At 49.2% G+C, this 15,231-nt stretch overlaps 8 protein-coding genes across 8 annotated transcripts; 3 read left to right on the forward strand and 5 right to left on the reverse strand.

Annotated features, from left to right (window-relative positions):
* Positions 1 to 66: 66 nt before the first annotated feature.
* YALI1_D04447g (uncharacterized protein) lies at positions 67 to 351 on the forward strand (the record flags this gene model as incomplete). Its single annotated transcript, XM_066094237.2, has 2 exons — positions 67 to 185; positions 252 to 351. The coding sequence occupies 2 exons, from the start codon at positions 67 to 69 to the stop codon at positions 349 to 351; spliced, it is 219 nt and encodes a 72-aa protein (XP_065950309.1).
* Positions 352 to 564: 213 nt separating this feature from the next.
* On the reverse strand, positions 565 to 2,091 carry YALI1_D04467g (uncharacterized protein; the record flags this gene model as incomplete). Its single annotated transcript, XM_502366.2, has 1 exon — positions 565 to 2,091. One exon carries the CDS (start codon positions 2,089 to 2,091, stop codon positions 565 to 567), a length of 1,527 nt encoding a protein of 508 aa, XP_502366.2.
* A 215-nt stretch (positions 2,092 to 2,306) lies between these two features.
* Positions 2,307 to 5,834, forward strand: YALI1_D04469g (uncharacterized protein; the record flags this gene model as incomplete). Its single annotated transcript, XM_502367.3, has 1 exon — positions 2,307 to 5,834. One exon carries the CDS (start codon positions 2,307 to 2,309, stop codon positions 5,832 to 5,834), a length of 3,528 nt encoding a protein of 1,175 aa, XP_502367.1.
* Positions 5,835 to 6,319: 485 nt separating this feature from the next.
* Positions 6,320 to 7,045, reverse strand: YALI1_D04512g (uncharacterized protein; the record flags this gene model as incomplete). The annotated part of the gene is made up of 2 exons (XM_068282595.1): positions 6,320 to 6,631; positions 6,683 to 7,045. The coding sequence occupies 2 exons, from the start codon at positions 7,043 to 7,045 to the stop codon at positions 6,320 to 6,322; spliced, it is 675 nt and encodes a 224-aa protein (XP_068138696.1).
* Positions 7,046 to 7,449: 404 nt separating this feature from the next.
* On the reverse strand, positions 7,450 to 8,724 carry YALI1_D04533g (uncharacterized protein; the record flags this gene model as incomplete). Its single annotated transcript, XM_502369.3, has 1 exon — positions 7,450 to 8,724. The coding sequence occupies one exon, from the start codon at positions 8,722 to 8,724 to the stop codon at positions 7,450 to 7,452; it is 1,275 nt and encodes a 424-aa protein (XP_502369.3).
* A 1,639-nt stretch (positions 8,725 to 10,363) lies between these two features.
* Positions 10,364 to 10,993, reverse strand: YALI1_D04556g (uncharacterized protein; the record flags this gene model as incomplete). The annotated part of the gene is made up of 1 exon (XM_502370.3): positions 10,364 to 10,993. One exon carries the CDS (start codon positions 10,991 to 10,993, stop codon positions 10,364 to 10,366), a length of 630 nt encoding a protein of 209 aa, XP_502370.1.
* Positions 10,994 to 11,967: 974 nt separating this feature from the next.
* YALI1_D04566g (uncharacterized protein) lies at positions 11,968 to 13,566 on the forward strand (the record flags this gene model as incomplete). Its single annotated transcript, XM_502371.3, has 1 exon — positions 11,968 to 13,566. The coding sequence occupies one exon, from the start codon at positions 11,968 to 11,970 to the stop codon at positions 13,564 to 13,566; it is 1,599 nt and encodes a 532-aa protein (XP_502371.1).
* A 433-nt stretch (positions 13,567 to 13,999) lies between these two features.
* Positions 14,000 to 14,773, reverse strand: YALI1_D04594g (uncharacterized protein; the record flags this gene model as incomplete). Its single annotated transcript, XM_502372.1, has 1 exon — positions 14,000 to 14,773. One exon carries the CDS (start codon positions 14,771 to 14,773, stop codon positions 14,000 to 14,002), a length of 774 nt encoding a protein of 257 aa, XP_502372.1.
* Between the last annotated feature and the right edge of the window lie 458 nt (positions 14,774 to 15,231).

The raw sequence follows: 15,231 nt of genomic DNA on the forward strand, positions 1-15,231 counted from the left end.
AATTGCAATACCACCGACTGTCTCATCATTGTCTACTACTTGTAGTTCGAGCCCAAATCTCCGCGGATGGCCAGAATCTACCCCAAACAAAACCTGCGGAACGCGCTGCGAACTCGCACGGCAAGAAACGTCGGAAAAAAGACAGACGTGTTGGTCTATCTGGACTACGTGCTGTTTCTGAACCGGTGAGTAGAGAGGTTGGAGGAGATGGAGGAGCCAGAACCCCAAAATTTGGCACCTTGCTAACACAGACTCATGGCCGAAGCCCGGAAAGAGGCCAAGGGCCATCCTCCGACGGCTCTGGATATAGCCAAGGCACGTGGGCGAGTTCTCAGACAGTTTCGAGGTTAACCGTATTGTCAGGGAAAAGTCGGGGTTCGAGCTTTGACACGGTCGCCCATCTATTTATATGATTTATTTATTCCATTGTCACATTCCATTGTCATTCATTCCGATAACGGCTATATACACTTATATACTGTAGTTTTGTTTGCTCATTGCGGCGTGGTCGTCGGCGTGGTCGTCCACATTCATTTTCGTGTCGTCATCATCGTCATCACCTCGCTACACCCCCTTGTGGACAGGAGGCTCACTGGCGGGGGAGGGAGTGCCCTCGTTTTCGGGGAGATACTGGGCCATGTGAATGGCGCCAACAGGGTCGGTCTTGTTCATGACAAACAGACCCTGCATCTGGGCTGTGGAAACCAGCTTGTTGTTGGCCTTGAGAGTCTGGATGAACTCGTTGCACAGCTTCTCCTCGCCGGGGAAGAACCGCATGAACATCTTCTCGGCCTGGTACTCGGTGGCATTGTCAATACACTCCTTGAAGTCAACTCGTCCAGGTCGAATGAGAGCAGGATCCAGACGCTCGGGATGGTTGGTGGTCATGAAGATGATTCGTTCTTCCGCAGAAGCCACACCGTCCAGGGCGTTCAGAAGACCAGAGAAGGTGACTCCGGAATGGTAGCCCTGATCGGCACTCTGCTTTCGCTCATTGAAGGCAGAATCTATATCTTCCAGAAGAAGGAACGTTCGCTCAGGCACATGGTTCATCAGGTGATTAAGACGGTCGTCGGTAAGAGTGGCCTCGGCAAGATTGAGAATACAAATGTTGTAATCCAGTTCTCCAGCTAGAGCCTGGATGAAAGACGACTTTCCAGATCCAGGAGGTCCATACAGCAGGTATCCTCGTCGGTAGGGGATTCCTCGGTCGTGGTACCACTGCGAGTTCTTGAGGAAATCGTTCACGTCCTCCACAATGCTCTCGGACACTCCCTTGTCCAGAATAACCGAGTCCAATTCTCGCTTTCGACGGGGTTGTCCAAAAGGTCTCCATTCGGGTCCAAACGATGTGTAGATGACCGTCTTGCCGGCCTGCATCTTCTGGGCTCGCTGCTGGGCTTCGGCAAGAAGCTCCTGGAACACGTATCGGTCTCTGTAGAGAGTGGTCAGAGTGATTGTCTCAAAGGGAGAACCTGAGTTCATGTCCAGCAGCCGGTTGGATCGTTCTCGCTTGACCAGCATGAATGCGCCCTTGTATCGGATCAGATGCCGTCCAGGACCGGGAACCAGCGAAAACTGGGTCGTGAACGAGCCAGAGGCGTGCTGCTTGACTGTGGTCTGAACAGCCAAGTGTCGGGAGCTTCTCTGAGGATGGTGGGACATCCACTCCAGGAACCAGGCGTAAGATCGGTCTTTGGAGGCGATTTCGAGGTCGACGAGAAGTTGTCGCTGAAGAAACTGCGAACCCTGTACGATTCCTGTTCGTCCAAGAGCCACCACGGCTCCCAGCACCATCAGACCCATACCTCCAGTGAACAGTGGGTTTTCTAGGAACCCGGAGTTTTCGCCCAGCATAGAGGTGAGGAAGTTTCCTGAGGGTGCGGCGGCAGGAGCACTGGCGGCGCTGGAGCCTGCAGTGGCAGCAGCTGTGGTGGCATCGGCCATTGGCGACAGATCAAGAGTAGTCGGAGGTGTAGCGGCACCAGGAGCAACCAGTGTAGGTTCAGTTGTGGGCGCCGCCACGTGGACAGATTGCGGGGACTGAGCGGGCTGAGCGCTACCGTCCTTCTGAGATCCAAACCAGCCCATGTTGCGATTGTTTTTTTGTCAGCGGGGCTATACTTGCGTTGGTACAGTACTTGCCAGTGTCGAGAGCTTCACTTTGGTTCATGCAGCTTTGTCAGTAACCTTTTTCAACCTGCATGCATTGAGCCACGCTATTATATTGCGAGTACTGTAACTCCTTAACTATCGTACACCACAACATAGCACCACGAGATATATTGCGAGCGTCCCCAACCGCCATGCTCTCTACCTACGGAAAATCGGCCGGCCGCATTCTAGCGGACGTGGCCCGGTGGACCGGTGAGCCGGACCTGCTCTCCATGTCGCCAATTGACGCCTCCAAAGTGACTCCTGTCAAGGCCCTCAACGAGTTTCTGAGGGTCGACGTGGCGCCATTTCCGGAGAGCCACGAGACCAAGACAGTGATGCGCTTTGTGTGCAGAAAGACGCGGATGCACCTGGAGGTCACCGTCGACGGCCACCGACGAGCGGAGCTCTACGACTTCCATTACCTCAACGAAGATACAGACTCCAAAGAAGCAACCCCGGTATTTGCACAGACCCAGGCCCATGCCCAGACACAGCGAGGGCCAGATGAGATGGACACAGCCACTCCCGAACCGGAGCAGGATCAGACTATGGCTGACGATGACAACTCTGAAGTTGACCCTAATGACACGCCTCAGTTTACGGAACGAAAACACACCTACATCTGCTCTTATACAGGCACCAAGCTGATTCTCACACTTCGCCCTCCGGAGTTCACGTCACAGGATCTACTACCGTACTCCCCACAGGCAGTTCGACAACGGTTCAAGGACACGGAGCATCTCAAACAGTCTTCTGAACCCTCCCCTGCTGCCTGTCTTCATACTCTGTTCAAAATCATCGACGAACCGCTCAACCGAGGTGGTAACAAGGAAATCAAGTTTGACAACGCTTCGATCCAGCAGAAAATCGACCAGTCTATTTTGTCGTCGTTCCATTTCTCGAGAGACGAAGAAAAGGGCACGTGGGTACCTCCCAAGCTCTACGAGACTCAGAACCCGTTCACTGCATCTATCAGGGCGAAGCTAGAGCGGAAAATGTCAGAGCTTTATGTTCTTATTCGAAATTCCAGCAACAAGGAGCGAGATCATCTGAGCAGCCTACAGATTGACGTGACTCCCCTTGAACCCGAAGTTCGGTCTGTGCTGCGTCTCCAGCCCGAAAATAGAGGCCCTCTGCTTCTGCCACGAGCCTACGCTCAGTATGTGACTCTGGGTGTGACGGAAAACGCCTCCGACGACATTTTGATTTCTGCATACGAACGTCTGTCGGGTTCAGATAGAGTACTTGCGCCGTACTACTTTGAGGCACTTAGAGAAGCCGCCCAGCAGCGAGAGTCTGAGTTTCTCATCATGAAGGTGATGGAGCTCATGTCGTTAGGCTGTGCTTCATTGGATGACGTGAGACAGGCATTCATCAAGTTTGGTCTGGACATGGATGAGGCCGAGTCCATGGAGTCTGAACATATTGCTGCGCAGGTGGCGTCCTTTTACGATGAACAGGTGGACCAAGGAGCTGCTGTGGGGCCCCTACGTATGGCAATGGAGACTGTCGCTCAAATTACGTCCTGTGGTCCTCTTCAGGAGTTCATTCAGCTCACTGCCAATGATGTGGATCTTCCCACCGCGTATGCTGATCTGGGAGTAGAACCCGCTGTCGACGATGATGTCATTATTACGGCCTACGAGTTTGCACAGAGCGAAAACAACTCTGAGCGTCTAGAGAGGGCATTCAAAGCGATTGCTATCGATAGACAGGCTCCTTTGCTTCTCAGCTTTGTGGAAAAACTTGTTCCTGATATTACTTCTGAACAGGAGGCATGTGAGGTGCTTGGAATCTCGTCTTCTGCTACTCCCGAGGATGCTATCGCTGCTTTCAGAGAGTTTTCTGACAAGAGACGCATTGTCACTGCTCGAAAAGCACTTCGATACCTTGGCAATGAGCACGACAGCGACTCCATCATTGCTGAGCTCTCTAGAGATCCTCGTTCGGCTGTTCAGCTTCCCCAATCGACGTATGATTGGCCCATTGGTCTCAACAACATTGGTAACACGTGCTACCTCAACTCTCTGTTGCAGTACTATTTTGCTATCAAACCATTGAGGGAAGAGGTGTTGCAGCATGACGGCAGCAATGTCGATGTGGGCTTCAAGTTGTCAGCCGGTGAAATTCGAGATAAGCGTATTGGTGGTCGTTCAGTCTCCCCGTCGGAGGTGAAGCGAGCCCAGGAGTTTATTCATGAGCTTGCATTGCTGTTCAACGACATGATTTACTCGAATCAGGGCTACGTGACTCCCAGAAAGAATTTGGCTTACCTGGCCTTGGTTTCGGCATCTCAAGAAGACGAGCATGCTGAGACTAACAAAGGGGCTGAATCGGAAGTGCTCAATGAAGGAGAGAGTGTCATCGAAGCAGGTGGTACCACCGATGGAGACGAAAAGCTGGCTGAGAAGGAAAAATCGGTTGACACAGACTCGACTCTAGTTCAGTCCCCTTCCACTGCAGAGCCTAATCACGAGTACAAGGCTGAGCGAATCAACGAGACGTTGTTTGGTCGACAGCAGGATGTCACTGAGTGCATTGAGAACGTTTTGTTCCAGCTTGAAGCAGCTGTTAAGGGTGATTCTGTGGACTCTGATGGAGAACAGGATGATCTTGTGAAACGGCTCTTTTACGGTCAGACCAAACAAGTTCTGCAGCCCGTCAACACCAACGATGCTAGTAAACGTCGTGAGAAGACTGAGCGATTCCTTTCTCTTCTTGTTGACGTTGCGGATGGCCCTCGAGATTTGTACGATGCGCTAGACTCATACTTCGGCCACGATCTTGTCTCACTTTCCGATGGAGATGTTATTCGGTCACTCACTATCGGCAAACTACCTCCCATGCTGCAGATTCAGGTTCAGCGGGTCCAGTTTGACCGAGACCTGGGCCGTCCCTTCAAGTCGCTTGCCGTTCTCAAGTTTGACGAAGTCATTTACATGGATCGATACATTGACACTGATGACGACGAGGTAAATGCCAAGCGAATGGAGGTGTTCAAGTGGCGAGAAGAGCGACGCCAGCTGCTCAAGGATCTCGAGGGGTTCAATGCCAAGGTGGAGAACTCTGGTACTCTTACCGAAAACCTCAAGCTCACCGAGCAGTGGCTTCTGACGCTAAAGTCGGATGTCAGTAGAGTCCTGAATCTTGTGCGGGAGGAGATTGCCACCCGCACCTCCCGCCAGGAAGCCATGGAGGCGGACTTGGCTGAGCTAGACTTTAAGATTCAGTCCCAGTTTGCACACATGAAGCAGATTGGCTACAGAATCCATGCTGTGTTTATCCACAGAGGCGAAGCGTCTTTCGGACACTACTGGACGTACATCAGAGACCATCAGGGCGGCTTTTTCAGAAAGTACAACGACGAGAAGATCACGCGAGTGGAGGACTCAGAGGTGATGGACTTTGACGACAATAATACCGCCACGCCGTACTTTTTGGTTTTTGTGCGCGAAGATTTGATCGACTCCATGGTCGAGCCGCTGTATAGAATCGAGAAGGTGGAGGAGGAAAAGGCGGATTTGATTGATGTTGATGCGGAGGAAGATAAGGAGGACAAGATGGAGGAGGAGATTGTGTCTGATGAGGGTGTTGCTGAGGTGGAGAAGGTGACTGAGACAGAGGAGGTGGCTGAATCTGAAGCTGCACCTGACACTACTTCGGAGACCACTTCCTAGCATATAAAGATGAATATTTAAATGAATGCATGTATGATGAGAGAATGTATTCTGTGTATATATGATGGCACCTGACGAACTGGATTTCATGAAATACTGTACCTACAGTGTACAGTAATTCTGATGACGAGATGTGCTTAAAGCATTTGGTTCCCTGTAATATTATATATAATAGCTTTTTTATAATTTATTCCGCATTACACGATTGAATTGACCTATTACTCGTACCTTAGTCATAGTTTAATTGATGCATTATGTGATCATAAAAATAAAATAAAAAGGCAGCGTGAGTATTGTACATACTGTACTCTGGACAATGCCATGTGAACTCAACTGATAAGAGCAATATATTTTGCATAAACAATAATTTTCAGGAAAAAGTGGATTTCTGTAGTCTACCATGTAGCTACTTCACGGATGTTTCTGTCAGTCATCCTATCGCACTCAATGACTCGACGTAAATTACATACGGACTGATTATACAGCTAACGCGAGTAGCAGGAAAGAGAACGTCTTACTCGATCTTTCGACATGAACAGATGGGCAAGGGTTGCGATTGCTCTGCTGACATCCGTCTCACTCTGTTTCATTGCCCAGCGGTCTCTCCATCTCCAGGACCCCACTGGCTTTGGCATTTTCCAACACCTTCGACACATACATTTTGACCAAATAATGGGACCGTTCTGTCGATAATTCCGGCTGGCATTGTTCTGGCTGATGACGTGACCGCTTGTGAATCGACACTCAAGAGCTGGAGTCGCCGGACAATACTCGAGAATCAGATCCACTTTGACGAGCTGGGGTACAGTACACTAAAAAGTACAGTGCAGTACCAGCAGGCGCTCGACTTGTGTGCCAAAGGTGGGAAGGAGAGATGCTTGATTCTGGAGGACGACATAGTGTTCACCAACAGCGGATCGAACCTCCTCCAGCGAATCAGGGTTCCACATGATGTTTTTCAATGGCCCAAAATGGGCGTATGACTGTTCGTCTGTGGGTCTGGGGTGGCTAAAGACGGGCCAGACAAGTAACAAATCGCTGTGTCGAATCGTGGAAAACCAAGCAGCTCCGTTCCTGACGGAAGAGATTACCAAAAAAAAAGAGCTTGCCGCTGATCTCACCTTGGGAAGGGCCCAGGAGGTGTGTGGAGTGATCCAACAGACAACAACTGATTGAAACAGCCACTCGGAAACAATATATTTGTCTAACATTGCAGTAGCATTGGACTACAGCCACTGGTGTTCTTTATGGAGGCATTAATCAAACCGTAGAGCACTTACACACTTGTAAAAAGATGTCCTTCCACTATTACCGACGTTTCAGCATCTGTACAAGGAACCAGATGCAGTCAATACCAATAAAGATCTACATCTCAATCGTGAAAAGCACTCGTTTGTTCACCTTTTCAATAAAGTCGAATTGCGTCGCAACGGTTACCAGTCAATCACCAGTCTACGACTGTCTCCCATAGATGTCAAGAGCTCATTAATCCCCCATGTACTTGCTCCACTCGTACACTCGTTGACCATTCGTTCATATTTACTTTATAACGTGCCTAGTATCATTACAGGCGACAATCCTTCGCATCTTCTGACATTGTCGCTGCGATCGTACATCACAAAATGCTGTCCAAGTTTGCAAAAATGTCAAACACTCCAGCCACCACCTCCAGCTGCAGCTCTTTATTCGGGTTGGCTGCAATCTCGTCGTTGATTTCCTGGAACAAGTTCACGCCCACGTTCTGGGTCTGACCAGGCTTCTCCACAAAGGGCCACTCGGAAAAGTCGTTCAACAAATCGTCAGCTCGTGCAAATGCCTGGTCACGCATCTCGTAGCTCAGATCTGCGAGCACGTTTTCAAGCACGTTGGCAGCATAGGCGCCACATACTGCTCCGACAGATCGGAGGTATCGGAAGGGCACGCCCTCGGGCAAATAAGGAGATGGGTTGATGACAACGGTACGTGCGGTGAGAAGCGACAGCACGCGTTTTTTGATGTCCTCCTTGGCGCCCGTGTCTGCGACGGGGTGGGTGGGCATATCAAAAAGGAAAAAGTTGCGTTTCTCGGTTCTCAGAATGCCCTTGTCGACCAGGCCCTTGGAAAGCCGTTCTCTCACTTGCTTGAGCTGGTAGCTGATCTTGGACAGGTTCCAGGTCTCGCCTGACAGATAATTGATCCAGGTGCCGACGGTGAGCTTTTCAGAGGCCTTCATGATTTTGATGGTTTCGTCCAGCAGCGCCTCGCCTGTCAGCTTGTCGTTGATGACCTCAATGTACCGGTCCGAAATGGGGAAGCGTCGGCGGTTTGTGTCGTTCACCATCTGGACCTTGCCACGTAGAGCCAGCTCCATGATGATGCAGCCCCGCAGCGCGTACGAGATGTTGTCGTTCCAGAAAGACAGATACCCTTGCTGGTCCTTGAGCCCCATCAGCAGCACCTCCTCCATGAGCGTCAGGCGCGGCTGCTTCTCCTCCTCCTCCGCCGTGCGTATGTCTTTGGGGTCGTATCCGATTTTGGGACCGTCTTCGTCCGTCTTTGGCACGGTCGACGTCTGTCGTTCAGAGCTGCCCCAGGTCTCGTCGGCCGAAGCCGTGTTGTTGACACGTCGTCGTTGCAGGCCTGACATGGATGTAATTGTGTGTGCAGTGCCTACTCCTCGTAGTTGTGTTGGTACTACAAGTAAGTCTGTGGTTGTGCTGGACGTGCTGCTGCTAAGCTCAAAGGCTGCGTATACCTTACGTGTGAATAATGCTGATGACAGGTGTTGGGAGAAGACGCCCCTTGGTAATGGATGAGTAAGCAATACGGAGAATGGAGGATGGTCTAATGTACGAGAAATGTAATTGCTGATGGAAAGAGCAATCACCCGGGGGCATATATTTTCTGTCATTTGGCCTGTCGTGGATGGCCAAACATGCACTTCGTTGCACAGTCACGTGTTTCTACTGATTGACTGATTTGTGCGTGAACTGGATATTTCTGTGTACAAATTGTGTCACGACGAACTACAGTACTGGCTGTCGATGGAGGTTGTTGAGTCTTTCTTGACGAGAATACTTAAAGACCCGCATTTCCATGTTTTTCCCGTTTTTTCCAATTGTTCCAATTTTTTAATATATATAGTTTTGCCTGGTTTCGCTGCCACCTGACTTGTTGAGAATTGTGTGCAACAACTCAGGTCTGCTGCAATCCTAAGCACTCGCGCCTACTCAAGGCCCGATAACCCCCATCCAGAGTTTGTAACATTGATGTTTGGGCACGACGACGACATGAAGGATCAGCTGTAACCTAATCGCGGCAGTTGGACGACGACAACATGGGAATGTAGGTCCACCAAGCACGCAGAAATTGTATGAAAAGAGGTGGATATTTTGGTCTTAATCGAATCAGCCGGAAGATCTGAGCTGATTGGTACCTTTTTCTGCCACCATATGTCATTCAAATGCTGCTAACGAGGGACCCAAGCAACCAGTGACTTCGTCAATAAAGATTATAGAGAGAACGACGAAACCAGACAATGATCCCTGCAAAAAACGCTTTTTTCTCGACATTAGCGTGCGTCTACGGGTTAGACAAGCGTCTAATTCACAGAACAATGAGATTCTAGACTGGTCTGTCGTTAGCTCGTTTGATCTGGGCTTGGGTTAGCTCTGCTTCTCTTGGGTCTGGAGAAAGACGGGGTAGAAAAAAACACACAATTCTGAAAACCTTTGTATGTCAAGTGTTGATAAGAGGTACATCATTGGACTTGGAATTTCAAGCTGATTCGAATGATACAAAAAAAACCTATGCTCTATACAAAAGTGTCGGTTGAGAGTATTCGCCTAATCTACAGGTTCTGGTGAACATGGCAAACAAAAACGCACACAAAAAGACATTTTTGTCACTCATAGGGTAGGTTGAATTATACCATTAGAATTAGCAGCGGATTCTTAATCAGGATATGTACTTTTCAGTACACATGTCGTATTAAACTGCTACGTGAAGGGACATGAACTTGTGCAAAACTGTTATGGTCTCCACATTAGATGAAGTGTCAGTTGATACCAGAAGAATAATAAAAAAAAAAAGAAGGCAGTGGTACACTTTCGGTCTTGTATTGTACTGCAATAGAGTGTATCATTAACCCATTTTCTAGAAAATTTCAGTGATGGCACCGTCACCAAGTACAGATATATATGCTTACTGGACATACTGTTCTCGTACTTGCATAGTCTTCAAATCACTAAGGAGACTGTGACTATAAGAACACTTCTCTGAGCGATCCGATTCAACTTACTTGTACAATTTCTCAAATATTCCAAAACAATCTATTCTATAATGACTCGAGAAAGGTGCCATCTATGAAGCCTGTCTCAGAGACTCAAGTTCCCTGCTTCGATAGCACTTGTCAGCATCTGTCAGCTAGCTATTGTGCAAAAGGAAGCACCCCAGAGTCATGTACTGACACAGCACCCATCTAACAATTGTCCATTCATCGTCGGCTTCTGCCATTTCTCGTCGGCTTCGGCTGCTCCGAATGGGTTACGCTAAATCTGCGCATCATACTCCCCCGCGCCTTGCTCTCTCTTTTTCTGCTCCAGAAACTCTCTCATATCGTCCGGAATAGAACACTTGGTGGCACCCTTAGTGTAATCGACAGCGACAATCACCTCTTCAATTCGTGCACACACCTTCTTGGACTTGTGGCCTATCACGACGCCCTTGAGAATGAACCGGTCATCGAGAATCTGGTCAATTTTGTGGACGACCGTCACCTGGTCGGGGAATTTGATGGGGTATCGCCAAGCTAGATTGACCGACCGCATGACCGGTGCCACCGACTGGCCACTCATGAACCGCTGAAAGTCCGTGCCCCACTTGAGAAACATGTTAACACGGGCGGTCTCGAACCAAGCCAGATACACCTTGTTGTTAACATGCTGGAAGGAGTCAATTTCTCCCCAAGAGACGCCCTGAGACGGCAGCCCAGCGTCGGCAAGCAAGTATCCTTTGCCCTCGTGCTCATCGAGCAGATTCTGGATCCAATCGGGTGCTTGGGGTTTGGCGTGCGAACTCTGAGAACGAACTGCCCCGAGAACCAGAGAAGCACGTAGAGTGGGGGTAATGACTCTGACAGGAGTCACGAGGCCAATTGATCTGATCGCGTGACGAAACATTGTGAACTAGGGTGTTTTTCCGTTTATCTCCACTCGAGAGCGTTGGTTGTGGTGTGGTGGGAGCAATCGATAAGCGGGGCATGCATGGTGCATGTGAGAAGTGAGGGGACAGAATATTGGGGATATTGAAAATAATTTTTACCAGTTGTAGAAATTGTAGAAATTTGAAAAATGAAATTAAAAAAGAGGAGTAGAGCAATTATTATATATTATTTGGACATATAATTGGTTTTGAAGTGCAATTGAGCTGATCTGGTGGCTGGTGATGTTGTGGTAATAAGTATGCTGTTTAGTTGGATTGACTCAGTAAATGGTTAATTTACTTGGGCACTTACTTCAATAAGTTCTGATGATGCTTCAGAAATAAAGATATGGGGTTGTCAGAGATGTCCAGGAGGATTTATCCACCAAATCAATTCTGTTTTAGTGCACTCATGTCATACAAATATATCCGTGTCATACAAACATTCCAAATATCGGATGTCGGGCTTCTCTCGGGATGATCTCGGAATGCTCATGAAGGTTTGTTAACTAAACTTCAACTAGAGACAAGATACGATGGTGTCGAATTGCGGGCTTTGAGATTTACAACAAGGGCAGAGACTTTTAGATTCCTACCGTTGTTGTTGGGTAAAGATATAAAAGAGATATAATCCCTTTAATATTGATTTGAAGCTGTTTTGTTAGTATTCTCCCGTTGTTCCTAACTAACGTCCCAACTACAGTACAAGTACACCCTCACACACCATCACAACAACAACACCGTCTTCTCTGTTAGTGTGACACTAATTCCAGGCTTTCAAGAAGCATTAGGGCACTATTAGGATCTGTCTATTTAGTTTTAACTGTCCCCTAACGTCTCTAGTACCTTCCAATCACCCACACTAATTATCTCTTTCATTGTCACCCTAACCCTGATCCAATATGCATAATTTGTGCTACCAACTCCCCAAAACCACCATCTCAAGCACAACATGTTGAGAGTTTTACGGACGCCCAAAACGGGCGTTTTCCGCCAGTGCCGACTCATCTCGACCAACTACGTCACCACTCCCATTTTCTACCCCAATGCCGAGCCGCATGTGGGACATCTCTACAGCATGGTTCTGGCGGATGTCATCAAACGATACAACGGTCTGAATGGAAAAGACACGTATTTGCTGACAGGCATTGATGAGCACGGCCTGAAGATCCAGACTGCGGCCGAAAAGCTGAATTTACAGCCCAAGATTCTGTGTGATCAGCTGGCAGAGAAATTCAAACAGCTGGCAGAGGTGGGAAACATTGATAACAACCGGTTCATGCGCACCACCGACGCTGATCACGTTAATACCGTCAACGACATGTGGGATCGTCTTACTAAGGCTGGATATATCTACAAGGGTAGCCATTCAGGCTACTATTGTGTTTCCGATGAGACTTACTATCCCCGAGACAAGTGCCATGAGGTCAATGGACGTCTGGTGAGCATTGAAACAGGCAAAGAGGTGGAATGGACCGAGGAAGAAAACTACTTTTTCCGACTTAGTGCCATGCGAGACAAGTTGTTGGAGTTTTACAATGCCAACCCGGAGTTTGTCATGCCTAAGGAGGTGTACCGGGGCATTGTTGACGAGGTGTCGCGTGATCTACCAGACCTGTCCATTTCTCGACCCACAAATCGACTTTCCTGGGGCATTCCTGTCCCTGGAGACGATTCTCAGGTAATTTACGTTTGGCTTGATGCTCTTGTTAACTACGCCACTGCCCAGGGCTTTGATACGGTTTCCGAGGCGGTTCATATCGTCGGCAAGGACATTCAGCGATTCCATGCTATTTACTGGCCTGCTTTTCTGCTGGCTGCCGGAATCAAGCCACCCAAGTCTGTTCTGGTGCATTCTCATTGGATCTCCGAAGGCCAGAAGATGAGCAAGAGCATTGGCAATGTTGTGGACCCGATGCACGTGATTTCCAAGTATGGCTCGGATTCTGTGCGGTTCCTCCTCATGTGTGACGGCCATCTGCATAAAGATAACGATTTCACCGAAACCAAGATTGCAGAGAAACACAACACCATGCTGGTCAACAAGCTGGGCAATCTGCTGATGCGAATCACGTCGGCCAAGTTCAATCTAGTAGATAGTCTGGAACAGCCTCGACAAAAGACTGTGGAGGATATGGCTGAGTTCTTCGGTCCGGAGTTTACAACTACTCGAAACGAGCTGATTCGAGCGCTCAAGGAGCTGCCGGACGTTTACAAGGCAGACATGGCCCGTGGTTCGACCCCCAAGACCATCACAGACTTGTATTATGTGATTAATCTGGCTAATAAGCATGTGGAGGAAACCAAGCCGTGGAGTTTCAAGGAGAAGGAGATTCCTGCCATGATTCTACGTGAGGCCGCCGAAACTGCGAGAATTGCGCTCATTCTCATGCAGCCCTTTACCCCCGAGTTTGCCACTAAGGGTCTCGATAGACTGGGTGTGAAGAAGGAGAGAAGGACCATGGAGTGGGCGGGCTTGTATGTTGATGGAGAGTATGGAGAGGGCAAGAATTACAAGGGCGGGTATCCTATTCAGAGGATTCAGGAGTGAGCAGGTGAGTATCACTCGCAAGCGTCCAGTAGAACAATAGTAGGACAATGTAAATATGTATATAGTAATCCAGAGATTTCTTTGAACCGGTCGCATCTTCAGTTTACAAGACAGAAGGGACAGTTTGGTGATATTGCTGACGCTGTTGATTACTGTAGGAAACGACGTCGACCAGTTATGACTTGCTAGCACACATCAACCGCCCACTTTTCTGACACAGTAGTATGTACTGAAACTACTGAAGCCAACACCATGAATCAGCAGTAACAACTAAGCTTGACATTTTACCTGAGTCGCATGTACAGTACCAAGTTTGTCTACACTCTCTATCATAATAATGCATTGGCTATTTAGTTTGGTCGTTAGTGATTGTAGTGTGTACTGATCCACATCATTGCACGTTGTCAGTACTGCAGAAGCTGGAGGCTGTATCCTACTTCAGCTTGGTTACCTCTTTTTTGGGCGAGGCAGGAGGCTCCAACCGTTCCGAAACCTCTGGCGGGGGAAGCAGCGTTGCTTTAAGCTTGGCGGACTCGACAGACTCAATCGGGGCAGATTCCGAGAAAGATTTGTCAGATGATTGTGAGGTGTCGATAGCGGATGCACTTGTGTTCTCCGGAGTCGCCTTCTCAACTTCCTTTCCCTTGTTTGCTGATACGGTATCAGCTTCGGAAGAAGTCGGCGATATGCTTTTGTCGTTGGATGCGGTTGTGGCTGTGGAAGTGGTGGCTGTAATTGCCGAAGCATCTCCTTTGTCATCAATGTCTGCGGTCGTCTCCTCCATCACATACAAATTCGCATAACTGGACCTCCTGCTTCTCGACACGTCATCCTCCTCTTCTCTGGGCATCAGCACCGGAATCGGTCGGTCTGCCAGACTTGGTGTTCTTTGGCCCCCTCGAGGAGTACCCAAACGTGCAGGAGTACTCACTGACCGTTTACTAGGCGTTACCAGTGAGACCATGCTCCCTGCTGAAACAGCAGCCTCGCGCGAGCCTGTTTCGTCGCCACCTCCCTTAGGAGAAGCAGCAGAGTAGACCCTTCTGTGGTCACTGGGGGACAGTCCGTCCACCTTCCGCCGCTTAGCAACGTTCAGAGAGCCGTTGAGAGGCGGTAGAGACGACACGGGCGACTTAACGGGCGACATTCCGGGCTGCGAAGGTGACGAGCTACATGGCGACTGTTGTGGCGAGTTTCCGGGCGACATGTTGTGTTGTAACAGTACTGTAACTGAGATGGATCGTCACTGCAGGGTGTAATAGCTATGATGGTGGTGCGGGGGTCGTAGTAGCTCAGAGATGCGGTGCTGGGTCACGTGTTTTGAAATGGGAGATCAATGGCGCCGGAGCACTTGCTTTGTATCACGTTTGTGTCACGTTTCGTCACGTGACGTTTTCTGTTTGGTCCTGTCGTATCAAATCTCACCACTGGTTGGTCACTCCCCAATACGCCCTGCTCGCGTCATGTGCCTCAAATGACCATTAAGCCTCCCGCGCGTCGAGTTACCCGGACGTGGTGGAGCGTGGTTGGGCTGACACAGCTAGCTTGGGGCTGGAGCGGCTTAGGGTGGGGGTTAATATGGTCACGTGACCCTTCAGGGGGTATTTCCGGCTACTTGATATATACGCGCTCATGTCCTCCCCAACCCCCCCGGCCACTAACCCC

Source organism: Yarrowia lipolytica, chromosome 1D, assembly GCF_001761485.1.
Source record: "Yarrowia lipolytica chromosome 1D, complete sequence".
In the NCBI taxonomy this organism is placed as follows: Eukaryota; Fungi; Ascomycota; class Dipodascomycetes; order Dipodascales; genus Yarrowia; species Yarrowia lipolytica.